This window comes from Vicugna pacos, chromosome 22 (genome assembly GCF_048564905.1).
Source record: "Vicugna pacos chromosome 22, VicPac4, whole genome shotgun sequence".
NCBI classification, from domain to species: Eukaryota; Metazoa; Chordata; class Mammalia; order Artiodactyla; family Camelidae; genus Vicugna; species Vicugna pacos.
Window position 1 is genome coordinate 32,338,208 of NC_133008.1, and position 27,459 is coordinate 32,365,666.

The 27,459-nt window shown below is 61.4% G+C and overlaps 2 protein-coding genes, 1 long non-coding RNA gene and 1 other non-coding gene across 13 annotated transcripts; 2 read left to right on the forward strand and 2 right to left on the reverse strand.

The window, feature by feature from the left end:
* Positions 1–237: 237 nt before the first annotated feature.
* R3HDM4 (R3H domain containing 4) lies at positions 238–9,029 on the forward strand. Of its 2 annotated transcripts, none has more exons than XM_072948190.1 (8): positions 238–390; positions 4,908–5,062; positions 5,430–5,554; positions 5,881–6,004; positions 6,153–6,250; positions 6,707–6,792; positions 6,868–6,923; positions 8,101–9,029. In XM_072948190.1, the coding sequence occupies exons 1-8, from the start codon at positions 314–316 to the stop codon at positions 8,202–8,204; spliced, it is 825 nt and encodes a 274-aa protein (XP_072804291.1). In that variant the 5' UTR covers positions 238–313; the 3' UTR covers positions 8,205–9,029. The 2 variants fall into 2 exon arrangements, with proteins under 2 accessions (XP_072804291.1, XP_072804292.1); XM_072948191.1 differs by having other exon boundaries at positions 6,165–6,250.
* A 275-nt stretch (positions 9,030–9,304) lies between these two features.
* On the reverse strand, positions 9,305–10,585 carry LOC140688529 (uncharacterized). The gene is made up of 2 exons (XR_012063283.1): positions 10,455–10,585; positions 9,305–10,328 (listed from the first exon to the last, which is right to left on the reverse strand). It is a non-coding gene; the product is annotated as an uncharacterized lncRNA (long non-coding RNA).
* Positions 10,037–27,459, forward strand: MED16 (mediator complex subunit 16). Of its 9 annotated transcripts, none has more exons than XM_072948187.1 (17): positions 10,578–10,698; positions 12,109–12,286; positions 12,865–12,972; positions 13,235–13,404; positions 15,145–15,576; positions 16,243–16,348; positions 18,327–18,482; positions 19,109–19,320; positions 20,126–20,332; positions 21,025–21,235; positions 21,699–21,832; positions 22,023–22,215; positions 22,870–23,086; positions 23,367–23,549; positions 24,214–24,297; positions 24,767–24,907; positions 25,983–27,459. In XM_072948187.1, exons 2-16 carry the CDS (start codon positions 12,154–12,156, stop codon positions 24,891–24,893), a joined length of 2,673 nt encoding a protein of 890 aa, XP_072804288.1. In that variant the 5' UTR covers positions 10,578–10,698; positions 12,109–12,153; the 3' UTR covers positions 24,894–24,907; positions 25,983–27,459. The 9 variants fall into 9 exon arrangements, with proteins under 9 accessions (XP_072804284.1, XP_072804285.1, XP_072804283.1 ...); XM_072948186.1 differs by lacking the exon at positions 10,578–10,698 and adding an exon at positions 10,710–10,848; XM_072948189.1 differs by lacking the exon at positions 10,578–10,698 and adding an exon at positions 11,076–11,099.
* Positions 10,200–10,306, reverse strand: LOC116278631 (U6 spliceosomal RNA). The gene has a single exon (XR_004187949.1). It is a non-coding gene; the product is annotated as a U6 spliceosomal RNA (small nuclear RNA).

Below are 27,459 nucleotides of genomic sequence, written 5' to 3' on the forward strand. Positions count from 1 at the left end.
TGGGCGCAGGGACACTCGCGACCTTCGGTCTCCGTTTCCCCGGGGCTACAGTCCGGGTTCAGGCGAGGATAGGGTAGTGATCCCCTTCCCCCGCCTCAGTGTCCCCAGTCCATGCCCCGGGCCGGGTGTCTCCCGCCCGCCGCCCGGGGTCTGGCCGGGACCTGGCCGCGGCCCCCGCCCCGCCCGCTCAGCCTCCAGGCCCCGCCCCGGCCCGCCCCCGGGCGCCCGTCACTTCCTGCCCGGCCCCGAGAAGGCCCTGCCGGGCGGCCTGGACAGCGGCGGGAGAGGCGGGGGCGGCGGCGGCGTCCGAGCTATGGTCGCGCTGGAGAACCCGGAGGGCGGCCCGGAGGCGGCGGCGGCAGGGGTCTCCCCGGGCGGGCGGCGGACGCTGTGAGCGCGGCGGGAGGGCGGAGGGGCGCGCTCCCCGGGTCCGGGCCCCCCTCCCCGGCACCCTCTCCCCGGCGGCGGCCCCCGGCCCGCCCCGCCCCTTTTCCTCGGGGACACCCCACCCGGGGGTGGGGGCGGTGGCGGGGGGCTTCATCGTTAGTGGGTGTTTCCCGACGAAGCCCCATGCCCGTCACGCCCGGGCATTCGGGGAGGCACACCGGTCCCTGTGTTTCCAGACCCCCGGCGCCGCAGTCCCGGTGCCTCGGGGGTCCCGTGCGGCGCGTCATCGGCTGGGGTGGGGTGGTGCGCGCTGTGGACCCGGAACGCGAGCTGGTGGTGTTCTGGGTATTTACCCATATCGGGCTCTTCCCCAAGCCGGGAATTCACCCCGCAGCCAGTCCTGTGTCCCCAGGGTTGTCAGGCCCCCACCCCCCGGTGGACGGGCTCTTTGTTTTTCTCTCGGGGAAGACCCACATTAAAGGGAGGCTCAAAAACCCGGGCCAACGCGAGCCTGGCCATCCTGAGAGGCCAGGCCGACTGAGAGCAGCTGGGGCGGGCCCATCTGGGGAAGTCCCCGTGGGTCACAGATTTCTTTCTAACCTGGGTGTTTATGCAGAAGCCCGCGTGGCCCACCCTGTGGTGCAGGAGGCTGCTTGGATTCCCCTCCTGCCTCTTTCGTGCTCTGGTGGGGGTGAGGTTATTACCCCGTTCCATGCCTCACTTTCCCCATCTGTAAAATGAAGTAACAGTGGCCCCCTCTCAGTGGCTAGGGTCAGTGAGCCGGCAGCCCCAGGTGCCCAGCAGCGAGGAGCATCCATTCTTCAATAATTATCTCATATATCTTATGGTCTCATGTTATGTCATTATTTTAAAATAATTGTATCACTTTGTTATTTTATGATTGCTTTAATATTTTTATATTTATTGTTACTTTGTTGTTACTGTCTCCACCTGGGTATTTATCTAGAAGTCACTTAGGTCTCTACAGATGTGGGTATTTACCCCCCCTTTTAAGGGGCCTTAACCACCCAAAGTGGGTATTTACCTTCCAGGTGGGTCCCTCTGCCCCGCCCCCTGCCCCCCTCCCCTCTGAGTCTGGGGGGAGGGTGGCTTGGCCACCCCTCTGCAGGTCAGCCCCACCCCAGCATGAGTCACCTCCGCTCTGAGCCCTCCTTGATTTCCTGCTCTAGGAAGTAGGTTCCTCTCTGGCCTGAACCTGGGGGAGGGGCTGGTGTCAGAGAAGGTGTGTTTTTGCCAGGGGGAGTGGGTGTCAAAGGACCCGTTTAAAAACCTGCAGGGAGCAGACTTGGGGGAGCCAAGGAGCCTGTTCTCTCCAAACCCACCCTCACTTAAGGGCTTCAGTTCCCCAGAGACCATAAAGTGCTCTCTATGGGTGGCAGGGGAACAGAGGTACCGGGCCTTGGGTGAGCGTGTAAGCAGAAGTTCGAGTATTCACTCAACAAACAGCTACTGGGTGCCGCTGTGGTCCAGGCTGGAGAGACACAGAAGGGGCCAGGAGGACCCTGTCCTTATCAGACTAGTGAGGGAGGTGTGAGCATCAGGAGTAAACAAGTACAAAGACCAGCTGGTCTCTGCTGCCAGCGGGTAACCCCGGAAACAGGGCTGATTGGGGTAGTTGAGGGGCAGGGCGTTTTCTCCTGGGCGGTGAGTTTTGAGGGAGAATGAGCCGGTGAAAAGGTGCTTCAGGCAGGGGGCTGAGCGTGTACAAAGGCCCTGAGGCCGGCTGTTCCTGACCAGTTCGAGTTGCAGGGAAAAGGCCCTGTCGGGGGAGCAGAGAGCGTGAGGGGGAGGGGTCAGGCACTGATACCCGATGTGGGTGTGTTTTATAGAAAGTTTATGCTCGTGTCCGCCCTTTCTCCCCAGCACGCAGGACAGATCTGACTGGCTGGGTTCCTGTTCTCCCCCACCTGGCCCCCTCTGCCCTGCCCTTTGTTTTTTGAATGGAGGCTCCAGGCCCGGCAGTTGGCCCCAAGGCTCCTGCTGGAATCTGGTTGAGGTCTGTCAGCTTGAGCTGGTGGTAGGACTCACTTTCCATTGCTCCGCTCAGCACCGGGGACTCACGAGAGGGTGTCGAGGCCCCCGGAGGTCTGTGGGACCAGGCACAGACCCAGGTGGTCCTAGTATGCGGCCTCTGTCAGATGCCAGCCCAAGGAGGGGCTGGGCCTTGCAGGGAGGGCGCTGTGGTGCCACAGGTGGTGGTAGAGCAGAGAAGGGACCAGCTGGTTCCTCGCCAGTGAGCTGGGGTCTGAGGGGCCCACCACAGACCTGAGTTTCAGGCCCTCAGACCACTGTGGCCCCAGGAGGGAGGCAGGAGACTGAGCAGTTCCTGTTCAGACCAGGTTCAAGTCCAGGTTCTGCCCGGTGCCAAGGTGACGGGAGCTTGGTGCCCTGAGGGTCTGAGCTTCCTCTTGGAGTCCCAGCCTGCCCCAGGGCCCTCTGATGGCCCCGCCCCCCCGGATGTGGTTGTGTTATCAGCCCTGCCAGGCCACCGTTCTGGACTCTGGCCAGCTGCCGGGGTGGAGACATGGGTGCTGGTGCTCCAAGGAGGCTGCGGCTGGATCTGGGGTTTGGGATGGGGATGCCCAGGCCTCAGGAGAGTCACATTCAGCCTCAGAGTCATTGGCTTTGCGCTGACTTGATTGGCCCCGCCCTGCTCCAGCTGCCCTCTTTGCAGTGGTGGGGTCTTGTTCGGATAATGACTTTGCTCCTCAGTTTGCAAACACGTATAATGGGTGTCAGAACTGTAGTACCTGCCTCCTGGGGGGGTGTTGAAGGTGATCACTGAACCCAGGGACATTGCTGTGATCAGTGGTGTGGCTCAGGGGTTGATCTCCCCATCACAGGAGGAAACCAAGGAGGTGGCAGCTTGGGGAAAGGTGTGTGTCCTGGTTCCTTTTGGCTTTGAGTGTCCCCACCCAGCCTCATGGGACCTGGCAGTGGGCCTTTCTTTTCCTCAAGTTACAGAAACCCACGCGAGGCCCAGGTCACCCAGGGAAGCGTCGTAGCTGGGATTCCGACTCTGGGCTGAGTCCAGACCTGACCTGCGCCCCTGCCCGCCTGTCTCTTTCCGATGGGTACCTGTGCTTGAACAAGTTTGTCCATCAGATCATTTTCCATAGGTTTTGCCTGCAGCGCCATCCAAGGAGCCCTCAGGCAGGTCTGGGTCTCATCTGCCTGTCTGCTTTTTGATCAAGACATCACAGCCTTTCTGTAAGGGGCAACAGCTTGAGGCTGGGGACTCTTCCCATATGTGTAGACCTTGAGGAGGCTTCACTCCTGACCTGCGAGGCGTCTTGTCCCCTAGACCTAGGGTGTCGTGGCGTTTTCTGGAACCTGTTAGTGGGGGAGGGGTCACGCTTCTGTTGTGAATTTGTGCCTTGGGAACTTTGAACACTGGGAAGGTCTGGGTGGAATTTTGGACTCTGGGTTCTACTCATTCTTGGAATTGTGGGATTTTGTTGGAGAACTGAGGTGGCAGTTATCTTTTTGAGCACCTGCTGTGTACCGGCCATGGCTGCGTGTGCGGTGGGGGGACAGTGAGGCACACCGGGCAGTCAGGAGGACAACACAGCCAGGGCTCGGGTCTCACTGGGAAGTGTGAGCAGAAGCCAAAGCGGGGTGAGCGTGAGCCCTTGGGAGCCCAGGGGCGCGGGCTCCAGGCAGGGTGTGCAGCGATGCAAAGGCCTGGGGGCAGGGCCCCCGGCGCTGAAGGGGCAGGCTGGAGCAGAGTGGCAGAGGGCAAGGGAGTCAGGACCTGAGGGGGGTACCCTGGCATCTCAGACCCTCCTGGGCGCAGAGCCTGCCGTCCGCCCCTCAGCGTGAGGGTGGCTGAGCCTGTGGGACCGTCCTCTCGGCCAGTGGTCCGTTGGCAGCCCCGGGCGGGCCAGGAGGGCTGCACAGCTTCCCTGTGTCAGGATGTGCCCAGTCAGTGTCCCCCCTCCCGCGAGCCTCCTGGACCTGGGGTCCCCAGCAGGAGGACTGCTAATCCGTTTAGGGCTTAGTGCCCTGTGCTCAGAGGGGGCCGCTCCAGCCATCTCCCCCACCCAGATCCCTGAGCACATAGCAGGGGGGCCCTGGGGGCCCGCGCGTGGCCTTAGTTTGCTGGTTTATCTGCTGCCAGGGGTGGGAGATGCTCTGTCAAGTCAAGTTTCTTGAGAAATCTCCAGAGGAGGGAGGCTGTGGACCTCACCGGCTCACAGCTAAAACCTGGAAGCCTGGGGGGCAGCTCTCCTGAGCCTCCATCCTCCATGGGACTGCCCTTCTCCGAGCCTCGGTTTACAAACTGTCCTCAACTCTACCTGCCTCCCGAGTGACGTCACAATGAGACAAAATGAGATTTTAAGGACCCAGGGCTCCATACATGATGGGGGTGAGGTCCCATTGCTGAGGGAAACCAGGCAGGTGATGGCTGTGAGAGAGGGGCTATGGCAGGGTTCTGCCTGGGGGTCCTGGCCTGTCTTGGCCCTGAGGACTGCCCCCCACCCCACCCCGGCCCACAGGCCCCTTCCGGGCTGCCTGCCCGCTCTAGCCAGCTCCCACGTGAAGAGGCTCTCGGCCTCCAAGCGGAAGCAGCACTTCATCAACCAGGCTGTGCGGAACTCAGACCTCGTGCCCAAGGCCAAGGGGCGGAAGAGCCTCCAGCGCCTGGAGAACAGTGAGCAAGGGTCCAGGGGCACCTCCCAGGGGCTCCAAGGCCTCGGACAAGAATGGTGTGCATGTTGGCTTTATTGGCCACCCTTAACTGTGAACCTGGCCCTGACCTGGACGATGAGAGGGCGTTGGAGCTGGGGCTGTAAAGGCTGCGTAGGAGTTCAACAAGCCAGGGCAAGATAGGAGGAGTTCTGGAGGCTGGATGGTTTCTCTGCCTTCTGGGAAAGACAGTTGGAGCATGGAGGAGGGGAGGCTCGTGTGAGCCAGAAAGTAAAGGCCCTAAATGTGGAGGAGGGGGAAGAAATACGGCCCTCTGCCTAGGGAGCCCCGAATGCCAACTCCCAGCACAGAGACCATCTGTTTCCCTCTAGCCCAGTACCTCCTGACCCTGCTGGAGGCAGACGGAGGCACACCGGGCCCGGACGATGGGGACCAGGCGCCCCCCGCAGCACCTGGCGTCTTCGCGGAGGCTTGCAGCAATGAGACCTATGTCGAGGTGGGGCCACATGTCCTCACCTGTCTCCTGCTCCCACCACCAGGCGCCGCCTACACCGGACACCCCTGGGTCCCCCTCCAGAGGCCAGAACCCTCCCAGCCCAGAACCTTCTCACACCTGTAGCTCAGGGTGTGGTGGGTGTGTATCGGGTCCATATTGATCCCCAACCCCACACAGAGGAGCCGCAGGGGCTCCAGGAACTCTTGGCCAGCCCAGGGGCCAAACGTATCCACAAGGAGTACTCCCACGCACTCTGTGCCCCCCACCAACATGTGCTGCCCGGATGGGGAGACTGAGGCTCAGGGGCACGCCTGCCTCTCTTCCAGGTCTGGAACGACTTCATGAACCGCTCTGGGGAGGAGCAGGAGAGGGTTCTCCGCTACCTGGAGGATGAAGGCAAGACCAAGGCACGCAGGAGGGGGCCTGGCCGCGGCGAGGACCGGCGGAGAGGTGCGTGTCTGGGTGCAGGCGGGGGGACCAGAGGTGTGACTGGGGCCTGGCCTGGTGTGTGTGCCTGGGGTGGTGGTCAGGGCCAGGTGGGGGAGGAGCCCAGCGTGGGCAGGGCCTTTGGCTGGCTCCAGCATCTGCCCCACGCCAGGGACTCTTGCAGAGGACCCGGCCTACACACCCCGCGAGTGCTTCCAGCGCATCAGCAGGCGTCTGCGAGCTGTCCTCAAGCGAAGCCGCATCCCCATGGTGAGTACCAGGCTGGACCTCATCTCTTTCCACTTGCCTGGTCTTTTTTGAGGGCCTTTTTAATAAGTTCTCAATTAGGGGCGGGGTGAGGGGAGACCAGTTACCCAGCAAACATGGTGTGGTGGAGACAGGGCGCGATACAGGCCAGTGTAATCAGAGTGCAGGACCTGAGGCTGGGCAGGGGCTCGCCTTGAGGGTGCAAGAGGCGGGGGCAATAAAGGTAGGTACTAGGGGATGTGTAGGAGTTCACCAGGCAGAAGGCTGAGATACTCAAAGGTGTGAACGTGTCTAAGTGCCTGGTATCCTTGGATACAGGTAAGCAGCCTCAGGTAGCAAGTTAGAGGCCACATTTGAACCCAGGGCTCTGGGCTCCAGAGGCTACCCCGTGTGTGGGGCCTGGACAGTTTGGCTGGTGTCCCACAGTCATCCTGACCCTTGGGCCCGTCTCTTCTGCAGGAAACGCTGGAGACCTGGGAGGAGCGGCTGCTGAGGTTCTTCTCTGTGTCCCCCCAGGCCGTGTACACGGCCATGCTGGACAACAGGTGACTGGGTAGGGGTGGGTACAGCACACTCCCCCATTGCCGGGCTCTGGCCGCTCACCACCCGTTCCTCTGCAGCTTTGAGAGGCTCCTGCTTCACGCTGTCTGCCAGTACATGGACCTCATCTCAGCCAGTAAGTGCCTGGGGGCCCATGGGACCCCAGTTGGCAGATTGAGCCTGGGGAAAGCAAGACTGGGCTTACCCGGGGTATGCTTTGCCAGTGCGAGCTTCTGGGAGAGGAGGGAGGGGCAGCAAGTGCACAGAGGCCGCCTGGGACACCACGTTAACCTGTCAGAAGCGCCCGTGCCTCTGGCCCAGGCCGGGCGACGCTGTGGACACAGATGCCCCTCATTCTGCATCTTTAGGGCTGAGGGAGAGGGTGGCCTGTGTGTGGCCAAGGAGACTGGGCCTCCGGGGGCCCTTGAGATGAGGTGAGGGGACCCTAGTGTCAGCAGAGTTCTCATCTAGCCATAGCCCTTCCACTGGGCCATACATGGGACTTCCGATAAGTCCCCCCACCCAGGGCCTGTTTTACAACAGGGTGGTCTCAGACACAGACCCCCTAGGGAGGGTCCTCACAGGTCCTGGCTGGCCCTCGGCGTCCCGTCGGGTCCTCACTCCTCATGCCTGTCTCTCTGCCTCCTGCCTGGAGTCGCTGAGGAGACAGTTTCCATGGCAACCCCAGGATAGTTGCTCTCACTTTCCCTCAGAGGAAGATGCAGCCTCCACGTTTGCTTTTGTTCCCACGGACTCAGGGTGGAGGGGCAGGGCTAGGGGTGCTCCTCTTTGGGAGTGAGCCATGGCCTGAACACAGAGCAGGGGGTGGGGCCCTAGGAAGATGGGGAGCAGGGGCGGGAGACAGCCGCGGGCAGAGGCCTGGAGGTGGGACCAGTGGGGCTAGGCATGGCTGCAGGGTTCGGGTTTTGGAGTGACAGGAGGTGGGGGGAAGGGAGGTTGCCGGGGGGGCCAGGCCACCTGGGGCCTTGGTGCTTCAGAATCCCCTCTGAGGGTGGGGATGGGGGTGGTGACAAAGCTGGAGGCAGGACCTTCGTTCAGTCCCCTTGGCTTCAGGCCTGCGTGTCTCAGCTGTGTGTCTAGTGTGCCCGTGGGACATGGGATAAGTCCCGGAAAAGGACGGACCAGCTTGCAGAGGGAAGGCATTCAGGCAGCATGAGCTGTTCTGGGCGCCAGGCCCTGGGTTGCGGGGGTCAGGGTGGCCAGCTTGCGGGGACCTCCGGTGGGGCAGGCTGGGGGCCCAGCTCTTCTGTGCCACGACCCTAGTGATCCCGGCATCCGGGCCCCTCCCACAGGTGCTGACCTGGAGGGCAGGCGGCAGATGAAGGTCAGCAACCGGCATCTGGACTTCCTCCCACCGGGGCTGCTGCTGTCTGCTTACCTGGAGCAGCGCAGCTGATGGCGGCCCCGCGGTGCCCGCCCGCCGCCCCCCTCACCATGCCCTCTGCTGCCCTCCCCTGACGCAGCTTGATCGTTTTAGACTTCTCCCTTGGAAACTCTTCCCCTTGGGGTGGCCCCTCCCTGCCCAGACAAAGGCTGGTGGTAGGGGCTGCTTCACGCCCTCTGGCCAGACTGCCCGCTCTGGGATGCTGTCTGGGGCAGGGACCCCTGGCCTGGTCGCTCCCGTGTCCCTTCCTCGGTCAGTGTCAGATGCTGAGGGGAGGAGGCAGAGGCTGGGTTTTTATCATTTTTAATGAATTTGATGTGATTTGTTGTAGATTTTTAAATTTCCCTTTTCAGAAGAAAAGCCAAAAACTTGCCCCAAGTGATAAATCGGGGGGCTTCATTCCAGTCCCTGCGTGGGGGTCTCTGGCGCCCTGACCCTCACCCCAGGAACATTACGTTTTGCGCGTGTGTGCGTGTGCATGTGTGTGCCCTGCAACCCAGGACAGAGGCTGTGTGTTGAAGGCTGGTTTTACCCTCTTTGTGGACTGTGTGTTGTCCACCCCTGGTGCCCTTTGGTGGCTCTTGGGGCCCCATCTGCTCTACACACCCCCTCCTTCCTACTAGGGGTTTGGGACTTCCAGCCAGAAGCCTCCACCCTCAGACTGTCCTGTTCCCCTCTCTGTGTCCCGTGCTCCCCAGCCTGGCTCTGGGGTGTCCCCGTGCTGGTCACCCTGGCGTGGCACATGAGAGTGGGGCTGGGAGACCCACCCTGCCCCCGCGCGTGTGGCTAGTTGTGCTTTGGGAAAGTGGAGAGTTCAATAAATTTCTGGTGCTCTAATCCCCAGCTCTGGAGTTTTCCTTTGGGGCAGGGCTGGAGGCACGAGGGGCATTCACGATGCCCTTGGGTCCTGGTCGTTGAGGGATGACACCCCACATGGAGGCAGGTGTGTGGGGACTCTGCTGGGAGCATCCCGGCCCTTGGCTCCACCTCCTGGCTTGTCCCCTCCGGAGTGCAGAGGCTCAAACCCCAACTGCACCACTTCTCAGCTGTGTGACCTCCAGCAAGTTCATTCGTGTGAGCTTTCTGGGTCGCTGGAACAAAGTGGATCACAATGCGGCTTAAAACCACAGGAATTTATTGTCACGCAGTTCTGGAGGCCAGAGGTGTGAGGTCAAGGTATCAAAGGAGGGTCCCTCCTGCCTCTTCCAGCTCCTGGAGGCTCTGGCCTTCTTGGCTTGTGGCCGCCTCCCTCCAGCCAACATCTTCATGTGGCCTCTTCCCTGTGCCTTCATCTGTGTGTCTGGGCCTGGCTGTGTGTCCTGCAGGACTCCGCAGCCTGGGTCATCTGCTGTTTCTCTCGTGATGGCACCAAGGGAAGTGCCCTCCCCCGGCCACAGCAGGGGTCTCTGCTGTCCACAGGGCTCTTCACAAGGCTGACCTTGTCCCTGAAGGTTGAAAATTCTGCAGGAGAGATTTGTCTCTATACCTGCTCCGCGTGACCGAGAACCAGCCAAGGAGCCTGCTTCCTTTCACCCGGGCACCGTTTAGAAACCAAGATCTATCTGGGTGCTGTTCCATTTTAACAGACATTGTATTATTTTCGGCGGGGGGCGGGGTAGCGGAATTCGATTTATCCATCTTTAGTTTAACGGAGGAGCTGGGGATTGAACCCCGGACCTAACATGCGAAGCCGCGCTCCACCGGTGTGCTGCATTCTCCCCTCCTTAACAGACATTGTAGTTTTCAACACAGATGCCGAATGAGGGAAATCCAAATGCACCAGCTTGGAGGCTCCCACGGGTAACGGGGACCCAACTTCTGGTGCCCGGAGGACAGGGCTGGGCTCGGGGCGCCCACAGGCTGCCTGTGCTCCCCTACGCGGACCCGCAGCCGGGCTCCCGGGCCATCGGGGTTTGCAGACGGGACGGGGTGGAATCCACACTGGCCCTGGATTGGTTCTCGCTTACCGAGCCCAGTTTCTCCATCCGCGGATGTGACGGGGAAAAGCAAAATATGGAACGCTTCACGAATTTGCGTGTCATCCTTGCGCAGGGGCCATGCTAATCTTCTCTGTATCGTTCCAATTTTAGTATATGTGCTGCCGAAGCGAGCACGGAACTGCCTCTAGTCCGACGGCTATTTAGAGCAAACAAAGTGGGCTGCTTTTCACAAAGGGTGACCTCCGTTAAAAAAGTTCAACAATTTACCTCTTACTTTATGATATTAGTGCAATAATAGCTTAACCAAGTGCGGGTCACTCACTGAAACTGAGAAAGTCTTTGTTTTTCACCAAGTATACCTCAGATGTCTGCTGGAACGCCATTAATGTATGCAAATTACCCCGGAAGCGGGGCGGGACAGGAGCCCCTGCCATCCCAGAAGTCTCCGGGAAGCGGCCGCGCTGCGCGGGCGACTCGTTGGTCCGGGGAAGATGGCGGCGCCCGAGCCGGAGCGTTAGGGCGCGTGCAGGCCACCGCCCGCTCGTCTGGGCGCACCGGCCGGTTCGGTGGGCGCTGGGCTGGGGCTCGGGCGGCCTGCCGGCCTCCGGACGGCACCTGGTGCCGCGGGGAGCGCGCAGCGGGAAAGGCGGCGACTCGCGGGCCAGGGGCGGGGCCTGTGGGGTCAGAGGACGGGCCTGGAGAGCAAGGGGTGCTGGGTACGCGGCCTGAGCGCTCTGGGTGGGGTCTGTGGGGGTGGGTCGAGGAGGAACCTCGGGGTGAAGCCTGAGGCGCCCCGAGGGTCGGGGGGACCTGGAGCGGGGGAAGTCGGGGCGGAGCCTGGAACGCGAGCAGGGGCGGGGCCTGACGTACCTCCCTGGGGAGGGGCCTGGGCGTTGCGCTGGGGTCGGGGCTTGAGAACTGGGGGGGGCTTGGGGACCGGAGCTGGGGGCCAGGGACTAGGTATTAGGTGAGGGCGTCCCTGGGACGGAGCCTGGGGGGTCTCACAGGGCGAATTGGAGGCAGGGCCTGGAGGACCAGCTGTATGGGGGCAGGGCCTTGCGATTGTTGGGGAGATCCTGAGGCGGAAACGGAGTTTAGGCTGGGACCGGGGACACTGGGGGTGGAGTCTGGAAAGCAGATGTCGTAGGGGTAGGGGCCCGGGAGGCTTAGGGGCAGAGCTTAAAGACTGTGGAAGGGACCTTGTGGTCGGGTCTTGAAGAAGCATGGCACCCGGGGTCGGTGATTGAGAAAAATGGGTTGATGGTACTTTTCGGCCTCCCTGAGCTTTGGTAACGGTGAAAGGGAATAGCCTTAATCGATGCCGGGCACATAGCGCCGAGGAAGGCTAGTGTTTCCGCTATCACTGTTACCTTCGGAAGTCCCGCACCAAGCTTCTGCCTTCCCCCGCCCTGCCGCCCTGCCGTCCTGCCTCTGCTGAAGGCCGCCCCGCTGGTGCTCTTGGGTATCCGTGGGCTCCTCTCTGAGGATGGACCTTGGGTTCTGCCTCTTCTCACCGCTTCCTCTGCCCCGTCGTTGTTCACCTAGACCTCTTGTCTCCCAGCCTCGCCCTCCAGACAGCCAGAGGGGTCTGCTGAAACAGAAACAGGCCTCAGCCCTTCTGGGTGAACCCCCCAGGCCCTGCACGATCTGCCTCCTCCCCTCCCCACCCTTACTTTACTCCTCTCCTACACTCACTCTGTTCAGCACCCCAGGCTCGGTCCAGCCTCTGGGCCTTGGCACTGGCAGTTCCCTCCGCCTGGAATGCTCTTCCTCCAGGCTGCACACCTCTATCCCTCACACCTACACCGTGGAGGCCTCCTTGGCCATGAGTGTGTAAAATGCAGCTCCCCCGCCACACACGAGGGCAGGGATTGAGTCCACTTGTTTCCCTTTGGCGACCCAGCGCCCAGCACTGTACCTGGGGTCCTGCACGCCCTGCCTGAACGTCCATGACAAGCCAGCCTTCCCTCCTTCAGGAACTGGTGGTCGACCTCCGTGTGTGAGCTTGGCGGGTGGGCACAATGGACCTGGCTTATGTCTGCGAGTGGGAGAAATGGCCCAAGAGCACCCACTGCCCGTCGGTGCCCCTGGCCTGCGCCTGGTCCTGCCGCAACCTCATCGCCTTCACCACAGACCTCCGCAGCGACGACCAGGGTGCGACCCTCGCCCAGCCCCCATCCCATGTCATCAGGCCCCAGCTCCTATAGGTTTCCAGCATCTCCTCATCGGTGACAGGGTGATGAGGGGTGAAGGGCCGAGTGTGCTCTCCCGTGCCTGGAGCCAGGGGACCCTTGGGTCACCCCTGCAGAATGTGATGGGGTGATGGGTGGGTGGTTCCCTACAGCTTGGCCTGAGGCTCATGCCTGAGTTTTCCAGGCTTTTGAAAGCCTTTGAGGTGCACCAGGCCTGCGCTTGTTAGAGGAAATTGGAAAAACAGAAGTTTAGGATGAGGAAAACGAACCAGAGGTTCCCTCCCACGGAGAGATGCCCGACATTAGCGTTTCGGGTTTTCTCGTCCTTTCAATCACAGGTGTAGGCACACAGGTGGCAGAGTCTCGGGCCTGCTCAGGGAGGAGACCCAGCCTGTTCCTGGAAAGCCCTGGGCCGTGGGCATGTCAGCAGCAGCTCTGCGCTTGCTGGGGCTGGGGCTTTGCTGGGCTTCTCCCTCATCACCCCTGGGGTCACTGCCGGCTGTGCTGTGATTGCCCTGTTGACCACCCAATCCCTCGCAGACCTGACCCGCATGATCCACATCCTGGACACGGAACACCCCTGGGACGTGCACTCCATCAACTCTGAGCACAGTGAAGCCATCACCTGCCTCGAGTGGGACCAGTCAGGTGAGGAGGGGGCCGGGGGGCTGGCGGGGCCGAGGGAGGGGGCAGTGCTCATCCTTGATCTCCAATCCCTGGGCTGTCTGCTCTGTTTCCTGGTCGGTCCCCAGGGTCCAGAGCTGGGACTCAAACCGTTGACCTGTGTCTTTGCGGCCCCCGCACTTCCCACTCCCCATGTCCAGAGTCCTTTCCAGAATATACCTGTGCCACTCCCCTGCTCCACCTCCCCAGAGCCTTGATGTGTCTAGCGGCGGGCTTTGTGACGCAGGCTCACGGCTCCTGTCGGCCGACGCTGACGGGCAGATCAAGTGCTGGAGCATGGCAGACCACCTGGCCAACAGCTGGGAGAGCCACGTGGGCAGCCTGGTGGAGGGGGACCCCATCGTGGCCTTGTCCTGGCTGCACAACGGTGTGAAGCTGGCCCTGCACGTGGAAAAGGTGGGTGTCCCATCTGCGTGAGTGGGGGTGGTGGACGGGGGCCTTCACCCTTCCTGCCCACCTGCCAGCCTCCGGGCTGGCTCCTCCCCGCATTGCCAGCACCTTGGTCTCTCCAGCCGGGGCCCAGTCACAGTGGCCACCAGGCCGTGAACACCTGTTTCCAGCTGGCCACCCATTTAACTAGTGGCTGCTGTTCTCGGAATGCAGCCCACCCTTTGATTTAGTAATATCCCAGAATTCTTCCCTGGACCCCGATTCAGCCCAGCGTCTCTACTGAGAGTGGGTGCCACCCAGGTCAGGGACCCTGAATCCATGTCCTAACCTCACACCTCCACATGTCACTTTCCTCTGGGTCACGTGGTGCTGATGGTGGTCACAGTCAGGGTTCACTGCAAAGCCGCCGCCTGGCGCAGGGTGAGGGCCCAGGGCCGCCACAGGTGTTTGGACGACTCTTCAGCTGGAGCGGCCTCCAGAACCAGGAGGCCCTCCTGGATTGATGCCATGGAAAGTGACTTTTTCTCCTGTCCCTTCCCCACATCTGCCTGCCCTGAGCCCAGCTAGGCCTGGGGGCTCTTACTGTCCATGCATGGGAGCAGAGCCTGGGCGCCAGCCGCCTGCCCCGGGATAGGCCCCTGCTGCCTTTTTTTTGTGTGTTTTCTTTTCTTTCTTTCTTTCTTTTTTTTTTTTTTAACAATTTTGTTGAGATGTGGTTCGCATACCGAGTAACTCACTCTGCTGAGGTACACGATTCAGGGGGTTTTCAGTATCTTCACAGACTAGTGCAACCATCACCACAGGCAGTTTCAGACCATCTTCATCACCTCGAAGAAAGCTGCGTCCCCATGAGCCTCACCCCCCACCCGCTCCAGCCCCTGACCTCCGGGAACCCATTCTCTGTACCCGTGGACTGGCCTGTTCTGGACGCCTCACGTCCATGGAGCCGCACGCTGTGTCCTTCTGTGCCTGCTCCTCTCCCTGAGCGTCGTGCTCTGAGGGTCTGTCCACGTGGGAGCGGGTGTCAGTGCTTGACTCCTTGTTACCGGATACGTTTGTCTTCAAATTATAAACGACGTGTGTGCTGGTTTAAAACGCTCAGACGTGGGACTTCTGAAGCCCGTGGCATTGAGGTCAGGCATTTGGCTCCCGTCTCCCAGGTAGGCACTCTCACCGCTTGTGTGGCTGCCTGGCCTTCTGGATCCTTCCCCCGGGGGAAGTGTCTTTTTCAAACATCTGCTCTGCAGTGAAGTCGTGCACCACATGCGCTCCTTCATTGTAGTAGGGACCTTGCTCTGCATCACCACCCATGAGCTCCCGCCTTTTTGTGTCTTTTATCAACTCAAGTGACAGATCTGATGGTCCTTGAGCAGAATTCTGGCCGCTGAGAAGAAGCCTTTTAGAGCCTCAGCGGCTCAGGCCCCGCCCACCCTCTCCGGGTTCTGGAGAAATGCCACTGCGGGCATCTTGGGGTTGCTGCCCATGTCTCTCCTTGGGGGCCATCAGGGCCTGGGCTTCCTTCTCTCTGACGGGGGGTCAGAGAGGCCCACATCACAGGACACTCAAGTGGCTGGGGCCGAACCTGGACTCAGGTTCATGCTCTCCTGGCTTCTGCCACATGGTTCTTCTGTGTTCCCAAGTGTGCGGCTTCCAGAAGAGGGTCCTCGGTCTCCCAAGGTCGATCCCTGAAGGCTGAGCAGGTGCCTGGGGAAGGGGTCACCAGGCTGACCCTCCCTCTGCCCGCAGTCAGGCGCCTCCAGCTTCGGGGAGAAGTTCTCCCGCGTCAAGTTCTCACCGTCGCTCACGCTGTTTGGGGGCAAGCCCATGGAGGGCTGGATTGCGGTGACGGTCAGCGGCCTGGTCACCGTGTCCCTGCTCAAGCCCAGCGGCCAGGTGCTGACCTCGACGGAGAGCCTGTGCCGGCTGCGTGGGCGCGCGGCCCTGGCCGACATCGCCTTCACGGGTGGCGGCAACATCGTGGTGGCCACGGCGGATGGCAGCAGCGCGTCCCCTGTACAGTTCTACAAGGTGTGTGTGAGCGTGGTCAGCGAGAAGTGCCGCATCGACACCGAGATCCTGCCCTCCCTCTTCATGCGCTGCACCACCGACCTCAACCGCAGGGACCGCCTGCCCGCCATCACCCACCTCAAGTTCCTGGCGCGGGACATGTCGGAGCAGGTGAGCCCCCTGCTGTGGCTCAGCTCCTGGCCCCATGGCCAGACCTCCTAGGGACTAACCCAGGCGTGGGCGGGGCTGGTCCCCCAGAGGCTCCAGGGAGAAGTGGCTCCTGCCTCTTCCAGCTTCTAGAGGCGCCACATCCCTGGCCCCCGGCCCCCCTCATCCTCACCGCCAGCAGCGTAGCGTCCCCCGTCTCTCTCTGACTCTGACCTCCCGCCTCCGTCTGATGAGGACTCTGTGAGGACACAGGGCCCCCTGGGAATCCAGGGTCACCCCCATCCCAGGGGCCTTAACTCAATCCCACCTTCAGGGTCCCCTCTGCCCTGTGAGGTGACGCATCCTCAGGTCCCAGGACCAGGGCAGGAACCAGGTTAGACGGGGTCTCATTGTAACCTCGTAGTGATAAGCCCCCACCTTCAGGAAGCCCTGATGTGTTCCCCTGGTCCCCTTTGCTTTCTGCCAGGGGCACCAGCGGGTGACTGCCCTCCCCATGCGAGGTGCTGTGGTGGGTGGGCAGGTGTGGACTTGGGGTGGGCAGACCTGGGTTTGAGTCCACAACGGCCATGAGGTTGGTGCTGGCATGAGCCCTATGTAGGAGCCGGAGGCCCAGAGAGGCCAGGGGGCCAAGTCCAGGCCCGCTTCCCAAGCCGCTGCGCCAACCCCCAGGTGCTCCTGTGTGCGTCCAGCCAGACGAGCAGCGTGGTGGAGTGCTGGTCCCTGCGCAAGGAGGGGCTCCCCGTGAACAACATCTTCCAGCAGCTCTCGCCTGCCGGTGAGCCTCCCTTTCCGCCTGGCCTTGTGTCCCGCTGTCCTGGCACTGGGCGTGGTGAGGGTGTCCCAGCGCAGGGACCCTGGGCAGGCCAGTTACACAGGCCCCCGAGTCCCAGGACCCTCTGAAACCCCGATTAGAGTGAGCGTGGGGGTGAATGGAGTTGGCCAAGAACACGCCCTCCAGCTCCCCTCGCCTCCCGTCCCCACACCACTTGGAGCCCCAAGCCCCTCACCAAGGCTGTCCCCTCTCCTGACACCTGGCGAGGCGCGGAAGCCAGAAAAGCCAGCTTCCCAGAAGCTGGGGTGACCCCGTGGCCCAGGTCTCCGGCCACCTCTGCGCTGTACACAGGGTGTTTTCCTGCAGACGGAAGCTTTGGCTCTTTGCTGATCAGCACTAATGGGCCCTGGAGTAGCTGTGGAACTGGGTCAAGAGGCCCCTCACAGCCCTGCTCACCCGCAGGGGTTACATAAGCTGCCTATTGTGGCTGGGGAGAAATTAAGTGCCCAGAGGGTCACGCTGCCTTTCCTGAGTGACCCTGTGGGCGGGTCGGGCGACATGGGGCCTCGGCCCTTCCCAGGTCTTCCTCCTTCCTCCACGCAGCTCAGGGCTCTGTCTTCCCAACTTCTTGCCCCCCACGCCCATGCCCGGGCTTGTCCTGCGCCTTGTCTCCCACCCCCGCCATCCCCAGCCCTGGGGCCTTGTCACAGGTGGGACCACATCTCAAGCAGAAGGACCTCCCCTTGCTGGGTGGAGTCTTGTCCTTATGCATGTGTTGGGATGCTGGAGGTGGTCTCTGAGCTCACACGCCCAACCCCACCCCACCCCTCAGTCCAGCCTCACAGGCCTTTTGGGCTCTCAGGCCTGCCCCTTCCGGTCTCCCCTCCCACCTGTGCCCACACCAGTCCCCTGCCCGGCAGCCTGTCCTCCCTGAGTGTCCACCTCAAGCCCTTCTGGAGGGTGGCCACCCCTAAGCAGACCTCAGGCCCCCGTTCTACCAACCATGCTCCACGCCATGGTCGAGTCAGTGGCCTGGCGTGGGTGGACAGGTGGGTTCAGGTCCAGCTCTGCCTCAGCCTCCAACAGACACGCCCCTTTGTGGACCTAGCAGGGCCCGAGCCGTCACGGTGGGTGTGGATCACTGTGTGCTGCTGCCCGGGTTGTCACTCTCACAGCGCTGTTTGGTGTCGCTGCATCAGGTGCTATAGTCCACTCTGGTCTCAGGCCGAGTCGCCCTCTCTGGGCCTCAGTCTCCCTGAGGGATGACTTTTGCCAAGAGTCCCCTTATGTGGGCTGTTCAGGGCCGAGCGCTCAGGACAGATGGGCCGAGAGGAGCTGTGTCTCAGCCAGCTTTGCCGTGTAACACACCAGTCTCGAACTCTGGCTGAGAACCACAGTCCGGAAGGTCCTGGGCTGGGCTGCCTCTGCTGCTCAGTCCTGGTTCCAGGTCTGCCGTCAGCCCCGGGGCAGCCGGGGCAGCTAACCATCGGCTGGCGCCTGTTCACCTAGCCCAGCCTCACCTAGGTGTGTGGGCAGTACTGAGCCTTAGCTGGCATCATGCCTACAGGGCCCACGGGCCGAGTTCAGATTGACGGGAACCAGCCCACCTCTGGTTGAGGGGCTTCCTCATCACTCTGGGGCTGGGGGGCGCAGGGGGTCCATCTTGGCCCCTGGTCCGTCCAGCTGAGGCCTCCTGGGGAAAGTTGGGGTTCCACCCAGGACCTCTCAGACCACAGGGACAGAGAACCCAGTGCCAGCTGGCTGAGATGCGAGGGGAATTTTGGGGTTTTGTGGTGGTGAGGTCTGGGGTGGGGTCACTCCCTAGCACGTTGGCTCCTTCAAGGGAACATGGTGGTGCCGCCCCACCAGGCATCATGTGCTCAGGGCCCCGGGAAGGGCAGGGTGCTGGGGCAGGTCATCCTCTTTGTCTTCACTCTGTTGCTGTCTGTCCCCTCAACCCCATCCCCACCCCCGCTTTCAGTTGGCGACAAACAGCCCATGATTCTCAAATGGCGGATCCTGTCAGCCACCAATGACCTGGACCGTGTGTCTGCCGTGGCGCTGCCCAAACTGCCCATCTCGCTCACCAACACTGACCTGAAGGTGGCCAGCGACACCCAGTTCTACCCCGGCCTCGGTACAGCTGTCTCCCGAGCTCCCTGGGGGGGTGGGCTCCGAGCTGAGTCTCAGGGTTGTGGGAGCCTGCCTCCCAGCCTCATGTCCACGAGGATGTGGGCGCTGCTTTCGGGGTTGTATGGGCTCAGAGGGCTGGGAGGCTGGCCAACGAGCTTTGCTCTTTAACATGGAGAGAGCTGCTGGAAATCAGGGGAGAAGCTGGGAACTTGTGGCAACCTGTCCTTAGGCAGCATCATCCCCTTACCTCGCCCCCGCTCTGCAGTAGCTGCGATGTGGGTCCTGGGCACAGCCCCCGGGGGCACACAGCCACACCGCAGCCCCCGACCTCGCTGACCTCCGCTGCCCCCAGGCCCTTTGTGTGCTCTGGCCCTAGGCCCTTGCGTCTGCTGTGTGTCCTACCCACTTGTCCCCCTGGACATCAGTGTTGGCTCACATCGGCCAAAGCTCAGGGCCAGCTGCGGGGGGTGGGCAGGGGAGGAGACCCCGCAACAAGCGGCTCCAGCGATTCGGGGGCTGTTAGCAAGGGAGAGGGGAGAGCGGCTGCCAAATACCCGGGTGGGGCGGGCTTAGTGGCCCAGGCTCGGCACCCCCGGCGCAGCCTCTGCCTGACGCCGCGTGTGCCCCCAGGGCTGGCCCTGGCCTTCCACGACGGCAGCGTCCACATCGTGCACCGGCTCTCGCTGCAGACCATGGCCGTCTTCTACAGCTCTGCGGCCCCACGCTCCGTGGACGAGCCGGCCATCAAACGCCCTCGGACCACGGGCCCTGCCATCCACTTCAAGGCCATGCAGCTCTCCTGGACCTCCCTGGCCCTCGTGGGCATCGACAGCCACGGCCGGGTATGCGCTGTCCTGATGAGTCTTAAGCCCCTGCTGCGTGGGGGCTGAGGGTGGCCGTGCCCTCTGGGGGGACTGGGCGGGGTCTCTGTCACAGGGTGCGGTGTGTGGCTCACCGCCAGTGCTCAGAAGTGGGAGCCCTGAGGATGGTTGCTCTGCAGGGTAAGGGGTCCTGGGATTAACACCCCTAACACCACCCCAACTGTGAGGAGTAAGTGCTCGTTCCCAGAGGAACCTGCCCACGGCCTGGCCGGGACACGCAGGCAGCCCTCACACTCACTCTTGCTTACACACACGCACACAGGTGTTTCCACTCTCCCACGTTCACAGCCCACGTGTTCGCACACGGCACGCATTCTCAGACACATGCATGCGTTCGCACACTCACACTCACGTGCGTGCACCCCCACCCCCCTAGAGGCAGTGGGCTCCTGGGTCGCTGTCGGGTGTGCCCTGTGATTTCTGTTCTGGCTCTGCCCGCATCTGCTCCGGCCTGTCCTCGGCATCTCTGGGTGGTGGGTTCGTGTTCTCCGGAGCACTGGGTCTGTGTCTTCAGGGACCGCACGACCTCTGCCGGTCCTGTCACTGCACACATGCTCTGCTGGGTGGGAGGCCTCCCAAGTCCCTCTGGGGAAGCGCCACCGCCACAGAAACCAAGGACTCATGACCTCATTTCACACCATGTGGCCAGCCAGTGTCTCTGCAGCCCTCGGGTCCGACAGGACAGGACTGCAGGCCTGGACCTGGGGTGGTGCAGCCTTCCTGCCTCTCGCCGCCCCGCCCCTCATGGCCCACCCTGTCCTGGCAGCTGAGCATGTTACGCATCTCGCCGTCCATGGGCCACTCGCTGGACGTGGGGCTGGCCCTGCGGCACCTGCTCTTCCTGCTGGAGTACTGCATGGTGACCGGCTATGACTGGTGGGACATCCTTCTGCACGTGCAGCCTGGCATGGTGCAGAGCCTGGTGGAGAAGCTGCACGAGGAGTACACGCGCCAGAAGGCCGAGCTGCAGCAGGTGTGCGCGCCTCCCTCCTCCGGTGACCCGCAGGCCTCCCCGCCATGCCTGGTTGCCGGGTGCTGCCTCAGCCACCAGCGCTCGGCTGCGGGCTTGACCCCACCTGACTCTGGGTGGCCCTGGAGGCCCTTGCCCCTAAGGTGAGAGCGTAGACCATAGCTCTAAAGGTGGGAGAGGCGGAGAAGGATCCGAGGCCCGCTGGTGCACCTGTAACACGCGGAGCCTCCCAGCTGAGGATGGCAGCTGTGCCACTCAGCACTTTTCAGAACCCGAAGTGGTCCTGTGTGCCAGCAGTGACCAACCAGGAGAGAGACGGGAGAGAAAGGCCCCGTCCCCAGTGCCAGCCTGACAGGTTACATGGACTGCTGCGAGGCCCCGGGCAGCGGCGTGAGACAGGGCTGGGCTGGGCTCGGAGCCCATAATGCCAGAAGGCTAAAATCCCTGGCTTAGCGGGCTGAACTGCTTGCGAGCATTTTATATTTTAAGTCCATCAGTTAACCCTGCGACGCCAGGGCTGGGTCATCCTCTGGGGGCCGTCCCCGAACAGTGGGGCATCCCTGGCCCCACCCACTTCATGCCGGGAGCCCCAGTTCTGGCCCTGTGGCCCTGGGGCAGGCCTGGTCCTAGATTGAGACCCTGCTGTCCTGTGAGAAAGGTCTCTTACCTGCTCACTCACGCCCCCCACCCCCCAGGTCCTCTCCACCCGGATCCTGGCCATGAAGGCCTCGCTCTGCAAGCTGTCGCCCTGCACAGTGACCCGTGTGTGCGATTACCATGCCAAGCTCTTCCTCATTGCCATCAGCTCCACACTCAAGTCGCTGCTGCGTCCACACGTCCTCAACACACCGGATAAGAGCCCGGGAGACCGGTTGACCGAGATCTGCGCCAAGATCACGGACGTTGGTGCGTCCTGCCTGCCCCGCCCTCGTGGGCTGCCGTGGTGATGGAGTGCCTTAGCATCCACGCCACAGTGGAGGACCCTCCCAAACCACCGAGGAGGGCCCCTTGGGCATCTCATGCGTGCCAGGGGCGGGGACTCTCGCGGCAGGCAGCAACAGGGGAACAGATGACCCAGCCTGGGGGCTGGTGTCCACAGAGGTGCTGCCCATGCGGAGGGAGGCCTGGGGGCCGGCGGGAGCAGCAGGGTGCCCGGTACAGGGAGTCCGAGGGGCAGGCAGGGAGTTCTGAAGGCCAGCAGTGGACACTCGGAGCTCCTCCAGTCAGCCCTTCCCTCCAGGGTCCTGGACTCAGCCTTGCTGACCCCTCATTTGCTTGTTCACAACGTCGGGGTCGGCTTTCCGGGGCTCAGCTCATAGTGGGTGCTCGAGCTGAACATGTGAGGTCCTGACTTTCTGTCCCCTGCTAGACATTGACAAGGTCATGATCAACCTCAAGACGGAGGAGTTTGTCCTGGACATGAACACACTGCAGGCACTGCAGCAGCTCCTGCAGTGGGTGGGCGACTTCGTGCTCTACCTGCTGGCTAGTCTGCCCAATCAGGTGTGCCTGCTGCGGCTCGGAAGCCCCACCTCCCCGGCCCCGCCCCCCAAAGCCCCACCCGCCGCTCCCGCCCCTCCCGAGGCCCCACCTCCTCCGGCCCCGCCTCCCCCGAAACACCCACCCCTCAGGACCTGAGTTCCAAGGACGCCGCGCACACTGAAGTGCACAACCAGGGCACCTCTCCCCGTAGGGCTCCTCACTGCGGCCAGGCCACAGCTTCCTGCGGGACGGCACCTCGCTGGGCATGCTGCGTGAGCTGATGGTTGTCATCCGCATCTGGGGCCTGCTGAAGCCCAGCTGCCTGCCTGTGTACACGGCCACCTCAGACACCCAGGACAGCATGTCCCTGCTCTTCCGCCTGCTCACCAAGCTCTGGATCTGCTGTAAGACACACGGCCTTCTGCTCTCATTCCTCCATCGAAATACAAGCCCTGACTGAGTCCCTCCACCAGAATACAAGCTCCCACAGGTCAAATTGTTGTCTTAGCCTCCAGTGTTTCCCCAGCACAGGTCCGGGCACAGTGTGAGTGCTCATTAAACTCAGCCATTCTTAACTCACATGTGTCTTGTGTCACCAGGTGTGTGTTTCTGGAGCCAGACACTGTTGCTGGTGCATCTCTGATGCCAGAAAGGGCACCCAGTGCTCGCTGCATATTTTTTTGTCTTTTTTCAGCTTTGTTTTGTTTTGTTTTCGGGGGAGGTAATTAGGTTTTATGTAATTACTTACTTATTCTGATGGAGGTGCCAGGGGTTGAACCCAGGACCTCGTGCATGCTAAGCAGGCGCTCTACCACTGAGCTATAGCCTCCCCTACTTTGCTGCATATTTTTTAAATGAGTAAGTGGGTCCCCATTTTACAGAGGAGAAGGCTGAGGCCAAAGGGGGAAGGAGCCTTCCAGGGCCACCCAGGAAATCAGGGGAGGGCTGGGGCCTGCACTTGGTGTTTTGTGAGCTGAGGAGGCCAGGGTGCCTCCTGGGTGGGCAGTGCTCCCGGCAGGGCTGTGGAGAGTGACACGCCCGTGGTCCCCTCCCTGCAGGCCGTGACGAGGGCCCAACGAGCGAGCCGGACGAGGCACTCGTTGATGAGTGCTGCCTGCTGCCCAGCCAGCTGCTCATCCCCACCCTGGACTGGCTGCCGGTCAGCGACGGCCTGGTCAGCCGCCTGCAGCCCAAGCAGCCCCTGCGTCTGCACTTCGGCAAGACTCCTGCTCTGCCTGGCAGCGCGACCACCTTGCAGCTGGACGGCCTCATCAGGTGCGTACCCGTTTCTGCCTCCGGCCCTTGGCACGGCCCTTCCTTCTGGCAGAGCTTCCCAAAACCAGCCTGATCTCCTTCACACCTCTGTCTCAGGGCCTTTGCACGTGCTGTGCCGTCTGCATCCTTCCAGCCTGACCTAAATGCTGTTCTGGAGAATTCCGCTACCTCCGAGTCCCTCTCCCCTCCCTGTCACTTCCCTCATCCAGCCTACACTGACTTGTGACCTCGTCTCTGGGTGTTGTCATCCTTCCTCTGGTCTGTCCCCACATACGTGCAGGACCCATGTGGCTGACCTTGGCTGCTCAGGCTCCAACCCCTCCAGAGTTCAAGCTGATACCCCAAGCCCCCACCAGAAATTGCACTGCAGCACAGACTGCCGGGCAGGCCCAGGCCCCGGGGAAGCAGAACCCTCCCTAGGCAGGACCTTCCCAGGTTTTAGAGGAACCGTTCTTTGGAACAGGTGGGTCCTGGACAGGCCATGCCACGCCTGCCACTTTAACCCTTTACTGCCCAGCCATGCTGTGGGGTGGGTGTTTGTCCCCTTTAAATAGGCAAGCTAAGCCGCCAGGATCCCGGGACGCCGCAAACTGCCTCCTGTTTCCGGTGCTCGGGCGATGAGTCCCCAGGCAGTGCCGCTAGGGGCGGGGCCTTAGCGCCCTGCAGCCCCTGCTCCTGGAAGCCGCTCTGGGCCTTGTTCCCCGAGACCTCCACATTTTCTTTCTTGTCTGGTGGTGGGAGGAATGGCCTGAGGAATCACACGCTGTGGTTTGCATCTGGGCTTTAGGAAAACCTTCCAAGAAGAGGTGGCTGGTCACTCGAGGGGTTTCACACTCTTTCAGAGGTTTTCAAACATTCCGCACCGCTGAAACGAGCGGACCCGCCCCCGCCCCGCGTTCCCTCTGACGGGGCTCAGCCCAGGTTCTCAGCTGTTGTGGGGGTGCGGGCCCTCCGGGGGGGCGTCTGTGTGTGTGAGCCCCAATGGTGGACGCCGCCCCCTTCCCCAAGTGTGCATGTCACGCCCGCTTTGCTTCTAGGCTGCAGATCTGCACTGGCGGGCGGGTGCACGTGGTGTGGGTGCATGCACATGGGTGCAACAGCCCCTCACGCGCTGCTGTCCCTGCCAGGGCGCCGGGCCACCCCAAGATGGACCACCTGCGGAGGCTGCACCTGGGCGCCCATCCCACGGAGGAGTGCAAGGCGTGCACCAGGTGAGCGCCTGCTGGCCGCACCCTCCGTGCTGCCCCTGGCCACTTTGGGCCTCGGTTTCCCCACCTGCGAGCAGGGGTCTCCGGCAGCCTCCCCGAGTGTCCTGTCCCTGGGCGCTGATTGTGAGTGCTTCATCCGAGCCTGCCCCAGTGGCGCTCCCAGTCACCTGACCAGGACAGAAACGAAGGAGTGACCGCAGCAGTGCTGCGCTTCTCAGACACGGCCTGGGTTGCTGCAGACCACCCTGGGTCACACCACTAGGGGCTGGCTGAGACCCCCGGCCCTCCTCCACCACTCAGGAAGGTGGGGATTGATGTCTGAGCTGGGACGGAAGGACGCAGAGGAGTCCGCGCATCATAGGCTGGGGGCATGCAGGGAACAGCGTTCCCGGGCCAGCAGAGCACGGGCAAAGGCCCTGCGCAGGTGGGAGCCCAGCCCCGCCCAGCGCCCCACCGCCGGCTCTGCCTGCAGGTGTGGCTGCGTCACCATGCTTAAGTCACCCAACAAGACGACGGCTGTCAAGCAGTGGGAGCAGCGCTGGATCAAGAACTGCCTGTGTGGGGGGCTGTGGCGGCGAGTGCCCCTCAGCTGTCCCTGAGCGCACTCGGCCCTGTAAGTGGAGGCTCCAGACGGCCTTTAATTATTAGTTGGATGGCTTCTTTTTTATTTTCATTTTATTGAAGTGTAGTTGATTTACAGCGTTGTCTCTGGTGCACAGCAAAGTAAGTCAGCTCTGCATATACTTTTCCAGGTTCTCTTTTATTATAGTTTGTTACAAGTTAATGAGTCTAGTTCCCTGTGCTGTACAGTGGGTCCTTGTTTATCTATTTTATATCCAGTCGTTTGTGTCTGCTAACCCCAGACTCCTAATTTGCCTCTCCCCACTCTTTTCCCCTTTGGTAATCCTAAGTTTGTCTTCTCTGTCTGTGAGTCGGCTTCTCTGTTTCGTCAGTAAGTTTATTTGTGTCGCATTTCAGGTTCTGTATATGAGTGATACCCTGTGATACTTGTCTTTCTCCGTGTGACTTCACTTATTGTGACAATCCCCAGCTGCATCCACGTTGCTGCAAATGGTAGTATTCCATTCCTTATGGCTGAGGAGTATTCCACTGTGTATGCAGACCACATTTTCTTTATCCAGTCATCTGTTGTCGATGGACATTTAGGCTGCTTCCATGTCTTGGCTGCTGTAAAGAGTGCTGCTGTGGACCTCGGGGTGCAGGTGTCGTTTCGCGTTAGAGTGCTCTCCAGTTGTACACCCAGGAGTGGGGCTGCTGGGCCACATGGTGCGTCTGCTTTTAGTTTTCTCAGGAGTCTCCATACTGTTTTCCACAGTGGCTGCACCAAACTGCAGTCCCACCAGCAGTGTCAGAGGGTTCCCCTTTCTCCACAGCCTCTCCAGCATTTGTCGTTTTTGGATTTTTGAATGACGGCCATTCTGACTGGTGTGAGGTGATACCTCATTGTAGTTTTGATTTGCATTTCTCTGGTAATTAGCAATACTGAGCATCTTTTCATGTGCTTATTGGCTGGCTGGCTGTCTTTGGAGAAATGCCTGCCTAGGTTTCCTGCCCATCTTTTGATGAGATTGTTTTTTTGTTTTTCAGTTGTACGAGCTGCTTATGTATTTTGGAAATTAATGCCTTGTCAGTGGCATCATTTGCAAATATTTTCTCCCATTCTGTAGATTGCCTCTTTATGGTTTATGGTTTCCTTTGCAAAATGTAAGTGGATTCCTGATGGATTTCAAGGAAGGCCATACTGTCCCCTTGCCGGAGACAGAGCAGCTGTGTACTCCAGACCTTCACTGGGTGCGTTAGACAGCGCCACCTTGAACTATGCTTTTGGGGCCTTGTCAGCCGCAGCCAGCACCCCGGTATCCGACAGGACAGGCGAGGACACGGCCTGAAGCATCGAGTTGGCGCCCTCAGCCCCAGGCGCTGCTCTTTCTCCCTCGGGCCTGACGGTGAGCCCCGGGAGGAGGGCCCAGCCGCGTGGCCACCCTACCAGCTGGTGACTGAGACCTCCCCGGGCAGAGCCAGGGCCCATGTGCCGCGTCTGGGACCTCTGAGTGCCACAGGTCCAGGATGGCCCAGGCCTCTGTCCTTTGGAACTTTTCACGTGGACCCATCAGGCCGCCTGCCCCGGTTCACTCACCTTGCCTGTTGATAGATACCAAGCCCTCGTGTCCAGAGGTCTGTGAGCGGGGCGGGCCCAGGAAAGCCCCCACAAGGCGTTTCGTCGGTGTCCTGGGCACGGCCCCTCCCCAAGCCTCGTCCAGTTCCTGCTCCCTTCCCCGGCTGTGTGCTTCTGCCCCTCGTGTGTTGCTTTCTTGCTGTGTCAGCATTATTGAGCACTTAGTGTATGCCAGGCACAGGGTCCCTGTGGGGAGCAGTAGGCTAGAGGTGGCTGGGGGTGCTCCCTGCCCCCAGTTTCTGCTGATATGAGCACCTCTGTCTCTTGTCCCCCCTACCTGGCCCCGCCCCTGGGTTCTGGGAGCTCAGGCCTCATTCCCCAGGGGTCCTGTGTCTGCCAGCAGCCACTTTCAGATTCTGTCTGGCTCCCCGTGGCCTCCAGGCACAGTGGCTGCCTGTTAAGTGGTAATTGGTTCTCTTGTTTTCCTTCTGGAGATCAGAGGGAGGGTAGGCCAAGTAGCGGGAGGTCAACTCACGCTGCTTTGTCAGGCTTTCCGGGGGTGGCCAAGCTCCAGGAGCCCCATTATCTGGGCTGGGGGCCTGTCTCCCTTCCACCTGCGGCAGCCACCGCACCAGAGGGAGGGTGACAGCATCCAGGGCCAGCACAACCTGCGGCCGAGGTCGCGTCTGCTGGGAGGGGGTGGAAAGCCCGGGTCCGGCACCTGGATGTGCGCTCACTGCCCGGAGGAGGGAGGTGTCTGTAAACCATTTGCTCTCACTGGAGGTGCAGGAGGAGGGCCTCTCCTCCGGGACCCTCCCACCCAAACTGCGCCCACACTGTCGGGTGGGGGCCATAAAAGGCTGTCCTTACTGGTTCCTGCACATTTTTCCTCGGCCTCTTCTGATCAGTTATGTCTCCCATACCTCATTTGACCGTATGTTTTTAAGCAATTTGCCTTTCTTAGGTCACTCTGAAGTCTTTAAACTAGTTAATTGTCTTAGAAAAATGAGTCTGTTTTCTTGCACTCA